Genomic DNA, 14268 nt, shown 5'->3' with positions numbered 1-14268 from the left:
CTCTTGTTCCATCATCATCATACCACTACATCCTCATCATCCTCTTGTTCCATCATCATACCACTACACCCCCATCATCCCCTTAAAAACAAAAAAATGTATACTCACCTGCATGATTTCTGTAGCCCCCAGGTCACACGCGCTGGCGGGCTTCCCCCGGCGGGAGGCGGGGCTTATCGCGGAGGGGGCGGAGCTTCGCGGGACCTGTTTTTTCCTTAACGCGATGCTCCCTGCGCTGGAAGTACTTCCCCCCCCCCCCGCCGCACACAGAGCTCCCTGGGGGCCGCAAGACAGCCGGGGGCCCCTGCCTCTTGTGATCGCAAGCAAAACATTGCTTGCGGTCACAAGAGGGAGTGGGAGGCGGGCAGTGCTGTGGTAAGGGGGGCCTCGAGGGCCCCCCCTTGGTAGCGGCCCGGTCGCGGTCGCTACGCCACTGGTTCAGACATAAGATCATCGGGCGCTGACCTCACATTCCTACGTGTAATAGCGATGTGCGGCCAACGACTGATGATTACAGTGTAAAATAATAAATATTAACTAACCTTACCGCATTACCGGGCTTCCTTGGAGGCCTTCCACGGTGTGTGCCGCTCTGCTTCTGCTCCAGTCTTTGCGAGGACAGGCCACGGCTGCTCAGCCAATCGGGAACGTGGTAAGGTGAGTTAATATTTATTATTTTACACTAAATGCAAGGGCTGTACAGACATCGCTAACGATGTCTGTGCAGCCCTTGCTGCCCAATAATCGGCCACTGTAATAGCTCAGTAAACGAGTGCTAGTCCAGCAGATCTAGCAGAATATTGGGGCTGTGCTCTGTAGTGATGTCACTCCGGTGCTCATCACTGCAGAGAGCACCAAGCTGCCTTCATATATACACTACAACGTTCCTGAAAATGGCACTGAGGATCAAGGTAATTGCCATCATCTTCAGTGCTCCATGCGCTGTATATAGACGCATAACAGCTCAATGATACTTCTGGTGTTCAAGCAAAAGCCTAAAGTTACATGGTCCGTACCAGGATCAAACCCACAACCTCGGCATTATTAAACCCTCGCTCTAATCAACCGAGCTAAATGTCCACTTTTTCCCTTGAGTTGTGAGGATGTCACAATGTGGGGGAAATGCCAACTCGGTTGATGGACCGCCTGCTCAGCTGATCAGTGACTGAAGTGAAGTGGTCACTGGCTGGCCTAGTGGGCTGTCCATCAAGGTAATCATGAAGTGGTTTCCAACCCCAGTCACTGGCTGGCTGAGCCGGCTGTCCATCAACGGGGTAATGAAGTGGTTTCATACCCCAGTCACTGGCTGGCTGAGTGGGCTGTCCATCAACGAGGTCGTGATGCTGGCAGATAAGAAGATCCTTGAGCACAGTGGGGGTGCCAGAGCGGTGATCCAGCTCTGGAGAGGTACGGGGAGAGGTGAGTAGTGATGGTAATTGTGTTCCCCCCCTCCCCTGCTGTTTGAAAAAAAAAATTACAGTGCTGGACTCTAAATGCCATAAAATGCAACTTTTTTATTTTTTTTACACATTAGCTAAGTTTTATTATTGTATAACTAAAAATGCTGGTGGGGTTGATGCCGATAGTAGCTATTGTTATAATTAAAGGGGAACTCCAGGTAGAGGTAAAAAAATGAAACTTCTGCAGAAGCATATAACAATACTTACCTATCTATCCCAGTTTTGAAACTACCAAAAATCCATTTGTTTTGGGGTGTTTGTTCTGTTTTGTGTTTCTGTACTTCCTGGTTGAGCAGATGTACTACAGGTTACAGAATGCAATGCTTTCCCTCAGCTGTTCCATCACAGTCCCCCATCCTGCCTATTCCCCACCCAAAGCTGTTGCAGAACATCTAGGCTGTGTTCACACATTGCAGTTTCATTGTGTTACTAAATTATTTGCAGTACTTTATCATTTCATTGTGGTCCCACCCGCAAAGCACGCTGCATTCTCTACCTGTAATGCTGATATTAGAATAAAGCAAAGAACTTTTTGAATTAATTTTTTTTTCTTTTCCTTTTCACACAAGCATCTTTTATCTTTGAAGTTGATTCCCACAAAAAGGACTTTATCCGATATTATATTGCATGGGATATACTGTTTATGCCTTGTTTTTTGTGCAGGTGGGATTGGCAGTGTCGGCTTTTATCCTCTCTGCTGTTTAGCATTATCTATTTGTGTTACTGCATCATTTTTGTGCAGATGCTGCAGTTCTGCAATGACACTCCAAAATGTGTGAACACAGCCCTAATTTCTCTGAAAACTTTTGCATAATCAGAAACACCTGCTGCTTCCTGTCTGCATCATCAGCCTGTGCTCAGCAAACACACACAATGTGAGACAGAGGCATGGAATATTTGTCTCCTAAGGGGGGATAGCAGCAGGAGCAGGAGACAATGTGAATTGGCACAGAGGCCATTTTTCTTCACTGCCTGGATGTCTATCAGCTACCAGAACCGCACAGATACAGTAATACATTGTATAGACACATCTATATAACTTTTAATGCACTTTTCTTATCTGGAGTTCCCCTTTAAATATCTCTATAGGAGCTTGATAAATAGTATGATAAACGTGAGATGACAACTGATATGAGCCAATATGTGTGACCTCTACAGCTGTACTGCAGAGAAGCCTTTATATATAACACACAATGTCAGCCTGGGATATACACCAGACCCCAGAGCATCTCTGCTCATACACTAGGTTATCTCAAGTGGTTATGCAGTCTCTGCTATCATCATACTGTGATGGTTATACGTGTATCGGGGTACACAGCTTTATATGATAGCCCACCTGTAAAATACACCAGAGCGACTCTGCTCATACAGTAGGTTATTATCTCCAGTGGTCATGCAGCATAATGTATCTGTGGGTGCACCCGTCATATCACACCTTCATATAACAGCTCCAAAAGTGATGGAAGTCAATTAATTTAAGGTAAAAAACAATCTGGCCTCCCCGTCGGGGAATCGAACCCCGGTCTCCCGCGTGACAGGCGGGGATACTTACCACTATACTAACGAGGATTGGCTCTTAGATTTTTTATTACAGAGCTGGTTTGCCTATTGGGGCGATTTCCTTGTGTTGGAAGCATAATAACCTTCAATGAGCAATAAAATGTAAGGAATCAGTAACAATAACTAATGTGCTGCTGCATGGTGAGGAGTGCACAATGTGACAGTTCACAGCAGTAACAAGGGTAACATGGCAATAATAGGCACGTAAGAAGGAAAACATTACTGGCCCGTACGGGGATCGAACCCGCGACCTTGGCGTTATTAGCACCACGCTCTAACCAACTGAGCTAACCGGCCAATTACACACAGCTGAAAATTGTACGTTTTCGTGACAAATCAGGTGTACCACTCTCTCTATATACGTGACCTGTACTGTGCCGCGGCCTTTATATATAACACACAATATCAGCCTGTAATATACAGCGCATATATATATATATATATATATATATATAAATATATATCACACAATGCCAGCCTGTAATATACAGCGCGCATATATATATATATATATATATATATATATATATATATATAAACACACAATGGCAGCCTGTAACATACAGCATATATAAACACACAATGCCAGCCTGTAATATACAGCATATATATATATATATATATATATATATTTCACACAACGTCAGCCTGTAACATAAAGCATATATATATATATATAATATATCACACACAATGTCAGCCTGTAATATACAGTATATATATATATATATATATATATATATATATATATATATATCACACAATGTCAGCCTGTAACATACAGTATATATATATATATATATATCACACAATGTCAGCCTGTAACATACAGTATATATATATATATATCACACAATGTCAGCCTGTAACATACAATATATATATATATATATATATATATATATATATCACACAATGTCAGCCTGTAATATACAGTATATATATATATATCACACAATGTCAGCCTGTAATATACAGTATATATACACACACAAAGTAAGCCTGTAACATAGACTGGAGGATGTGAGCATGGGGTATGCTGGGCACTGGTTTCCGGAGGAAATACAGTGATGATATATGCGCAGGCAGCATCATGTCACATCTTCACACCAAAGTTCTAAAAGTATATAAATAAAATGAGCCTCCCCGTCGGGGAATCGAACCCCGGTCTCCCGCGTGACAGGCGGGGATACTTACCACTATACTAACGAGGATTGGCTATGGGAAAGAAGGCAGTGTTACCGCCCTCATGTATATCTATGTGTAACTACACAACAGGAGAGACAGAGGAGAGAAATATTCCGATTGGTAACAAAGAAACATGCGAACACACCAAAGATGTAGCTGCTATGCCCTCTACTGCTCGTCAGCGCTGTTACACCAGCAAAGACTACAAGTTCCAGCATGCACAGCGTCGGCTGGACACGCCTCCTCGGCTGAAACAACCAATAAGAAGTGAGGGGGCGTTACCAGGTGCAGGACTAATACTGGAGAGAAGTAACAGGAAGCGGTGTGATAACGCTCCAGGTTGGTAATCTGCCCGGGTAATAACAGTGTGTGACGGGCGGAGGCAGCAGTGACAGTGTGCCAGGACAGCAGGGGGCAGCATCGTGCAGCTTACATAACCTCCACAGGGGGCGGGACTCCAGCCTGGTGAGCACATGGGTGGGTGGTGTGGAGAGCCCAGGTGCTGTGTACAACACATCACATAGAGCCGCTTAGATCCTGCTCAGTGGGAGTTAGGTAAGCGTCTGTTCACACTGACTGTCCCAGATGTAGCAGAATACTGTACACTGCTGCCTACAGCTGCTACATGGCAGGGTAACAGCTCATATAAGTGGGCTGCTGCAGCTTTCTGTGGTGGCTGTTTGGCTTGCCCCCCACAGTCAGTGCCCCTCCTCTGGGCTGGCAGTTGGCAGCATTGGGGTCCCCCCCAGAGGGTGCAGTGTTCCTGTGCCTCCTGTCAGGTTGCAGTGCAGCAGAGGTTGTGCTCCCTGACCCCTTATTGCTCTGTGGTTATAGTACCTGTATATAACCTGCTCCTCATTACATTGCAGACATGCCAGAAGGCCCAGAGCTTCACCTTGCCAGTGTCTATGTCAACAGAGTATGTGATCGATTGTGTTTTGGAGGTAAAGTGGAGAAGTCAGCGGTAAGCAAAAATCCAGAGGTGCCGTTCAGCTGTGCAGAGTACACCATCAGTGCTGTGTCCCGGGGAAAGGAGCTGAAGCTGATCCTCACACCTGCGGCAAATGCAGCTGAAGTGGCCTGTGTGCTCTTCAGGTTCGGCATGTCTGGAGGTTTCAAGCTGGCCACGGAGGATGACCTCCCTAAGCACGCTCACCTGCGCTTCTACACTGTGGATGCTCCCCGCAAAGTACTGTGCTTTGTAGACCCACGGCGCTTTGGAAGCTGGCATTACAATAGCCCCTGGCAGCTGGAACGTGGGCCTTGTGTGATGACCGAATATGAACGTTTCAGGTGAATAAATGAGAACTTTCTAACAATGAAATGCTGCAACTACTTTATTTGTCACTGCATTTAGCTCTGTACTCTTTATGTATGTGCTGTATAAACCTGAGATTTATTTCCGGCAGCATTGGCTTCTGTAAAGCTCCACGCTATTGGGGCACATCAGTGATCAGATGGTTGCATAGGTGTGACTTCTGGTAGCCTTAAAGGGATTATCCAGCATTAGAAAAACATTGCTACTTTCTTCCAGAGACAGCACTACTCTTGTCTCCAGTTCAGGTGTGGTTTGCAGTTAAGCTCTATTCAAGTTGCAAAACCTGTACCCAAACTGGAGACAAGAGTGGTGCTGTCTCTGGAAGAAAGTGGCCATGTTTTGTTAGCGCTGTATAACCCCTTTAATTGCAAACCACACCTGAACTGAAGACAAGAGTGGTGTTGTGTCTAAAAGAAAAGGCCATGTTTTTCTAATGCTGAATAGCCCCTTTATTTACTCCTACTGTCTTGTAAGGCTCATAATGTTTAACTATCCCTTCCCCATGATTTACACTGCAGTTTGCCTTTTTATATTGGCTGTTGTGTAAAATTAAGCTTCAGTGAGGCCTAAGGCGGATATAACTGTTCAAGACAAATCTGTTCTATCACTAAATATTTTGTATATTTAGTGAAGCCATTACAATATGGGGCTGACCTTCTAAACATGTAGAGATTAAAGATGAGCGAACTTCAAGCATGCTCGAGTCCATCCGAACCCGATTGATCGCATTTGATTAGCTGGGGCTGCTGAACTTGGATAAAGCTCTAAGGTTGTCTGGAAAACATGGATACAGCCAATGACTATATCCATGATTTCCACATAGCCTTAAGGCTTTATCCAAGTTCAGCAGCCACCGCTAATCAAATGCCGAAAGTTCGGGTTCGGATGGACTCGAGGTTTGCTCATCTCTAGTAGAGATGTTTACATTCCTTAAAGGGGTTATCCAGCGCTAGAAAAACATGGCCACTTTTCCCCCTGCTGTTGTCTCCAGTTCAAGTGCAGTTTGCAATTAAAGGACAACTCCCACAAAAATTTTTTTTTTAGCTTATTTAACACACATTACAAAGTTATATAACTTTGTAATGTGGTTAAATACCCGGTCTGGCCCCCTTCCCCCGCCCGGAAGTTAAAGAATATATACATTACCTATTACGATCATCACGGTCCTCTTCTCCCGGGCGGCATCTGGTGACGACGACGTCAGAGCCGGGGGGCAGTCCGGTCCGGGTCGTCTTCCTCCTCGGCGTCTTCATAGAGAGTGAATGGGACGGAAAAGGCTGCTGGTGCACATGCGCACCAGCAGCCTTTTCATTGGCTGGAGCGCATCACATGCCTTCCAGCTTCGTCAGCCCTGATTGGCTGAGGTTGCTGGAAGCCATGTGATGCGCTCCAGCCAATGAAAAGGCTGCCGGTGCGCAAGCGCACTGGCAGCCTTTTCCATCCCCAGGACCCGGAAATCAGAGACATCACTGGACGGCGGTGACGGTGAGGCGGACGGCGGGCGAATGGAGTGGCGATCGTCACCGGAGGGATGGTGAGTATGGTGTCTGTGTGTGTCTGTGTTTTTTTTTTTGGGGGGGGGGGGGGGGAAGGAGTCCCACGGGAGTTGTCCTTTATGCTCCATTTACTTCAATGGAACGGAGTTTCAAAACTCCACCCAATCTGGAGACAACAGTAGGGGGAAAGTGGCCATGTTTTTTGTAGCGCTGGATAACCCCTTTAAAGTGAATGTACCATCAGGCCTGAGCTGAAGCACTGGAGGCCAGGTGGGGGGCCACTGGGGGTGAGTCGTCCCACCTCCAGTGCTTCAGCTCAGGCCTGATGGTACATTCCCCTTAATGGAGAAGTCTGGTGAAAATTTTTATTAAAGTATTGTATTGCCCCCCCAAAAGTTATTTAAATCACCATTCCTGACAGGCAGAGCGCGGTGACTAGATATGGGCGGGGAGCGGCCCAGATTACTACTTTCCTGCCACTGCCTGTCACGTGCCCAGGGGATTAAAGTCCTTTTTTTCGAGTATACAGCTTTAAAGGGGTTATCCATATGGTGCTGCAGACTCATGGAAAATAACAATGAGCTTATGTTTACCTCTCTGCTCTCCCCCAGCTTTCTTCTACAGCGTCTCCGGTTTCCCCTTGCTGATCGCAACTGCCACCACTTCCAAGAGTGACAGTCAAATCAGCCAATCACTGACTTCGACAGGACAGCGCAACAGCCACTGATTGGCTGAGCAGCGTATCACTGCTGAGACGAGTTTGTCTCTGAAGTGGTGGCAGCTGCGATCAGAGGGAGACATCGAAGACACTGCAGAAGAACGCCGGGGGAATGCATAAAGGTAAGCATAGGCTTTGTGTTATTCTCGATATATCTGCAGACATAATCAATGCTCCTTTTGCCGATAATCAGACTGTGTAAAAGGGACAGCGAGGAGCGTGAAAACACCCAACCCTCAGCTGATCACATTTATTGTGCAGACTCTAAAATTTACATGAGGAGATATGATAATGACAAGTATTTATAGGCCAGCATGTGTATGGGGATGTTGTGACTTTCCTCCGATGTCTGTTGAGGTCAGATTTGTTGAATTTCAATGTGCCTATTCATTGTGTTCTCACAGGAGTTAAACTGCTGGCGGAGGTGTCTGCCAGCTTACTATACCACTCCCATCCTTATTTAATGGGAACATGGCATGCATGGGTTGTGGTGGGCAAGGAGGAACTGCTGTCAGACAAATGAGAGTTGGCTTTCAGCTGTCTAAAGTGTATGTCCACTTCAAGAGCAACCATGTCAATGGTGCATTGTCTCATATCAGACCATTATCATACATAAAACACGGTTATGTGACAAATATTCTAGCATGGAGGACAGACCACATGTAGCTTAGCTTTTTGCTTTATGTCCCCTATTATGTATTTTAGTTGAATTTTATCTGATATTTTTTTTCCATAAAGGGAGAATGTCTTAAAACACCTGTCTGACAGACCATTTGACAAGCCTATCTGTGAAGTCATGCTGAACCAGAAATACTTCAATGGCATTGGCAACTACTTACGATCAGAGATCCTGTTTCGGTCTGTATAATTAGAATTTAACATTAGTAGCAGTTTTATGATTTTCCATGTTAACTATTTCATATTTCTTATGGCCAGGTCACAGATTCCTCCATTTATGCCAGCTCGTTCGGTCTTGGAAAGCATGAAGAATCAGAGTCAGGTCAGACAAGGCCTTTGAAAATCCAATGTACAGCCACTGTTATATACAGCTCCTATTGTCACTGATAATATTAGATCTGGTATCTGAACACTGATAAATGCCTTGACAAGTGCTATTATTTCTTACTTATACACAGATCTTTATATTCTATTGGTATTGAATTAGTAACATTATGTTACAGAATGGAGACCTCTCTCTTAGTAAGAAAGTCAAGATCAAGAAAGAAAACCCGGACCTTCTACAGCTTTGTTATTTGGTGCCTATGGAGGTGACTAAATTGGGTAAGAAGAAATTACTATAAGGGTAGCTTCACACACCGGGTCCGCAGCGGATTTCATGCTGCAAAATCTGCTTTGGATCCAGTACATACTGGACAAGCAGACGCCTGGAACCTTTAAAGTGAGCTGGAGTGGGGAGGAGGTGATGTATGCTCTGGCTGGCGGGGGGTTAACTTACATACACGAGTATGTATTTTCATTGGGATGAACGGGATCCACAGCAGATTTCGCTTCAAATTCGCAGTGTGAAATTCGCTGTGGTTCCGGTGTGTGTGAAGGCACCCTTACAATGTTTTGAGCCAAACTAGGTGAAATAGTATTCTAAAATGGAAGTGCCCTTTGTCTTCCTGCTTCTTTCCTTAGGAGGTAAAGGTTATGACCCGTGGCATACAGGGGACTATTCTGTTCTACAACAGTGGTTTCAGTGTTACAGTGTTCCAGGAATGAAATCTCTTAGAGATAGCAATGGAAGGACAGTCTGGTTTCCGGTGAGATGGAAGATGAGTGGGGTGGGCATGGTTGTCAATTTCTGTTGCAGAAATGTGACTGTAGTCACTTAGAGTTCTAAAGTTTTTTTTGTTTTGTTTTGTCTGTTTTTAGGGAGAACCAGGCCCCCTTGCTCCAAAAGGTAACTTTCTCCATACTGAATGTGACCTTTTCCATTCCTTTTATTTACTTACTGTTACAGCTGTTTAGCTCATATTACACCAACTGTTGAACTGTAATGGGGGCAACACCAAATTCTCTTTTTAAAGACTCTGGGGAAGAGTTATAAAGCAGTCTTATAGCTAGAATGTTCTTTCTTGCCCATAGCAACCAGTCACTGCTCAGCTCTTTTTTATTTTTATTTTTTTATTTTTTTTATTTTTTATGACTGGTAATATATAGTATGTGTATATATAGTGACTTGGTGTAAGAGCATTGCTTTGGCGTAAGAGCTTCCTGTACTGGGTGGGAGTGGCATGGTCTCTGCATAGCTGGGTCTACAGCACTGAACTCTGACACAGGAAGTCTCCCTCACCTTCCAAATCATAGCAGATCCACTTTGGGCTGGGGCTTGCATCAGGTGACAGGACTGTGGAGGTAATATCTTCATAGCTGTAACCCCTCTCTCCCCGGACAGAGAGTGCTGCATGTATGTGCCCACATCTGCCCAGCTCATTCCTTCATGCTCCCTGCAGTCTCTGTCAGCCCTTGTTTCCCATTATAATATCACATATTCTGCTGTTTCTGAATGTTTGTTTTATTTGTTTTACATGTTGTTCAGATTAATCATTATTTTGGGGGTGTGGAACCAATTGTCTGCATTTCTATAATTTCTTATGGAAAAATTTGCTTTGGTTTAAGAGTGGATTTGGATTACAAGCAGTCCCGGAACTAATTATACTCGTAATCCAAGGCACCACTGTATTTATATTCTGCTAATTAAAGGGGATAGAAAATCAAAGCTGCTTTCTTCCAAAGACCGTGCCGTACCTGTCGACACAACCTCCCACTAGACAAATATGGCACTGTTTGAGGCACAGATCAGCTATCTTTTTTAACAATGGACAGCTCTTTTGAGGTGCTCTTTACACGTGCTTCATGGTTTCTGTTTGACAGAAACCATGATACATAGCCAGCTCTGATGTGTGATTAATACAGCAGGCCATGGGTTAACTGCAGATATAAAGCAAAGTTTAGGTTCTGTTTATATTTATGTCGTGTTTTCTTTATATAAATCATCTTCCCTAATAAAATTCTAGGGAAGAAAAAGCAAAAGAAACGCAAGTCGGTGGATATCGATATCAAACCAATCAAGGTATCAATTTTTTAAAACATTAAAGTTACCTAAAATACTTTTATACTATATATAAAATGTTTGTATGTATATTCAGATGTGTGTGTGTGTGTACACACACACACACACACACACACACAGTTGTATTGGGACACAAGAATCTAACCTGCCATAGACCCCGGTATGTTGAGATTTTTTTTGGTCTCCTTAATTGATATGTTAATGACATGGTTTGGTGAGCTGGGGGCTGTGCTACATCCCTCTATGAACCAAACTGCCTGCCTGCCCGCTCATTCTTTATGAATAATTAGGCAGCACTCTGCAATAATGTCACTTGTTCCACTCATCACTGCAGAGCAGGGGCTAAATATTCATACAGAGGGGAGGCTGCTGTAAGCTCTGCCATCAGTGCAATATTAACATATTGATAAAAAATATTTTAGGAAAACTGCACTGAGGATGAAAGTAAGAAAACTACCATCTTTTTCAGTGCCCTGGCTTTATGTAAACATAACAGTAGGTTAGATTCTTCCAACCTTTTATATGGAGTTGGTGCCCCCCCCCCCCCTTTACAGTTTTAGCTGCTTTCATTCTTTTTCAGACACACTTTTTAAGAGCTCCTTAACACTTTGTATTAATCACTAGTATTTACCACAATAAGACCTCATTAGAATTAAGTAGGCCTCATTCACACGTCTGCAAAATCTGTCCGTAATTGCGGATCCACAGGTAGAGACAAATTTAAAACACATTATGGGGGAGATTTATCAAACATGGTGTAAAGTGAAACTGGCTCAGTTGCCCCTAGCAACCAATCAGATTCCACTTTTAATTCCTCACAGACTCTTTGGAAAATGAAAGGTGAAATCTGATTGGTTGCTAGGGGCAACTAAGCCAGTTTCACTTTACACCATGTTTGATAAATCTCCCCCATTGATTTTAATGTGCCTATTCAATAGGACATGCTGTTGTGCGGATCAGCAGTTGTGGAATGGGCCACTGTCTAAAATGTAGTGGTCCATGAATTGCGGACCACTACAGAGGTGCAAACTGCTGTCAACAATCATGGGTCCATGATTGCAGACATGTGAATGAGGCCTCTTTTAACAAATTGTAAAGGCAGACTGCATTGGGAGCTGATTTTCTACAGCTGTGAAAACAGGGTTAAAGATATCACCACTACATACCTTCTCTGGAAAAAAATAGTGTAAAAAAAAAAAAAAAAATATATATATATATATATATATATATATATATATATATATATATATATATATATATATATATATATTATTTATCACTTGTATTCACAGGTTGAAACCAATGCAATTAAAAGAAAAGCTACAAGGGAACAATCAAAAGCTGCGAGGAAAAAACGTAAGGATGAAGTGAAGGTTGAAGCAGGTGCGGAAACTCCAGTGAAAAGGAAAAGGGCAAAGTTGCTGGAAACGTCAACTGAAGAAACTAAAATGAGAAATACGGGAGTGCGAGGAAAGAGGCTGCAGGGAGGAAAGAAAGCCGTTACTGACCCTGAAGTGAAGAGCGGTAGACGAATGTCCCAAAGAGGCTCAAAGACTCCAACAAAAAGGGTAAAAGCTACAATGCAGCAGTCAGAGAAAGTCCTCACACCTAAACCCAGGCCAAGGAAGCTGAAGTCTGATGTGGGCACTCAGCCACGGAACTCTCCAAAGTTAAGACCTAGAACAAGAAAATCTGGTGAGCTATTAACCTGAATTCATTATACTAAATGATGGTGATAACTTACGGGAACTCTGGCAAACTGTGAAAAACCAGGGCAGTGGGGTGTAGGAACATGATAAAGTCATACTTACCGTTCTACTGTCCCCACAGCCCCACTGCTCAGTCTCCTGCTGGTGTTCTGTAGCTCCTTGTACTGTCACGCCATGACCCAGTCTAAAAAATTCCGGCTGAGCCCATCAGTGACTGAGGCGGAACACATCTGCAGTCACTGACTGGTTGAGCTTCAGCCGACTAGAGGCTGGTGGTGGCACTGAGGCTGCAAAGGAAACAGGATGGGTTAGTATTAGAGATGAGCGAATATACAGTAAGGACGAAGCGAAGCGCTTCGTCCCTATCTGTATTCTGCTCATCGGGCTGCGGCGATTTGAAGTGTGCTCCGCTCCAAGCTGCTCCTTCCCAGGTGCTGGAAAAGATGGATCCCATCCTGGGAAACTGGGAGAAGATTCCCAGGACTGGATCCATCTTTTCCCAGCACCTGGGAAGGAGCGGCACAGAGCAGATCACATTTCAAAGCACCACAGCCCGATGAGCTGAATACAGATCGCTTGGTCCTTTACTGTATATTTGCTCATCTCTAGTTAGTATCGTTTCTTTATTATGTTTCCACCCTGATACACAACTTTCCAGACTGTATCAATACAGTTAACAGATTTCCTATAATCAGAATTGTTATAGCTGCAAAAGGAAATATATTACAATCCAACAAGGCACCCGGGGGTTTCGTTCTTGGCCAATGTAAGGTGTAGAGCAAATTTTATGGCTGTAAACGGAAAGCAATGATCATGATGCTGATGGTTACTATGCCATATGCTTTGTACCTACAATATGTTAGTTTACTTGCACAAATCAAAAATCCAGAATGATACATATATTAATTTGCCATGTATCTTTGCATCCCCAGCTGTACATACTACAGTGACGCCATGAACAACACCTAATGCAAGCCTGGTCGTGAGAGAAGCCTGCTACTCATGTATCTCATTCCTTTTTGTTGGAGGGAATCCTTTTAACCCATATGATCCTTCGGGGGGGGGGGGGGGGGGGGGGGGGTAGAATGTATCTTTTTCTATTGTTTTTCTGTCAAAATATTGATTGTTTTAAAAGGAAAATGTATTTTTATTACTGCAGAATATCAAAATATTAAAATGTTTAATAAAATAGTTTAAACTTTTGTTTAACCCCTTCGTGTGTTGGGTTTACTTTTCAGTTTCAAACTTTTTCCTCTCACCTTCTAAAAGCTGTAACTTTCATTGTCATTATCAAATAACTGCTGTTGTGTGAACCTAAAATTTCTGTTCTTACACCTTTTATAACTTTTTAGCTTTCCATCTGGAAGCTGTATTAGGGATTATTTTTTGCACCCAGATGCATTTTAGTTTAGAAGGGACTTTTTGATATTTTACAATTTTTTTTTTTTTTTTTTTATGTGACCAAAAGGACTATGAGGTCAACCTACAGTATATATACCCACTTACCGAATATAATCAAGAAAGGACATAAATACAGTAAAAGAAATGACAGACTGGTATGTAGCGAGAGAGCACCCTGCCCACGGGGGCTTACAGTCTTTGCCCCAGGTAAAGCAAAACCAAGCTATAACTCTATATGAAAAGTAGTTTCATATCAAAATAAGTTCACTATTTCCAAACAGCGGCCGGAAATAGTTGACAGTTCCCACACAGTGTGTCTGTATTGCGGCCATAGTGTGA

The 14268-nt window shown here is 43.5% G+C and overlaps 1 protein-coding gene across 3 annotated transcripts; it reads left to right on the top strand.

Moving 5' to 3' along the window:
* The first annotated feature begins 4325 nt into the window (after positions 1–4325).
* On the top strand, positions 4326–13583 carry NEIL1 (nei like DNA glycosylase 1). Of its 3 annotated transcripts, none has more exons than XM_069956480.1 (10): positions 4326–4547; positions 5078–5501; positions 8479–8598; positions 8677–8740; positions 8922–9021; positions 9382–9506; positions 9619–9646; positions 10764–10819; positions 12112–12514; positions 13461–13583. In XM_069956480.1, the coding sequence occupies exons 1-10, from the start codon at positions 4370–4372 to the stop codon at positions 13484–13486; spliced, it is 1524 nt and encodes a 507-aa protein (XP_069812581.1). In that variant the 5' UTR covers positions 4326–4369; the 3' UTR covers positions 13487–13583. The 3 variants fall into 3 exon arrangements, with proteins under 3 accessions (XP_069812581.1, XP_069812583.1, XP_069812582.1); XM_069956482.1 differs by lacking the exon at positions 4326–4547 and adding an exon at positions 4571–4673; XM_069956481.1 differs by lacking the exon at positions 4326–4547 and adding an exon at positions 4674–4763.
* Positions 13584–14268: the final 685 nt, after the last annotated feature.

This window comes from Dendropsophus ebraccatus, chromosome 1 (assembly GCF_027789765.1).
Source record: "Dendropsophus ebraccatus isolate aDenEbr1 chromosome 1, aDenEbr1.pat, whole genome shotgun sequence".
Lineage (NCBI taxonomy): Eukaryota > Metazoa > Chordata > Amphibia > Anura > Hylidae > Dendropsophus > Dendropsophus ebraccatus.
This window is presented reverse-complemented; position numbering and strand designations above follow the sequence as displayed.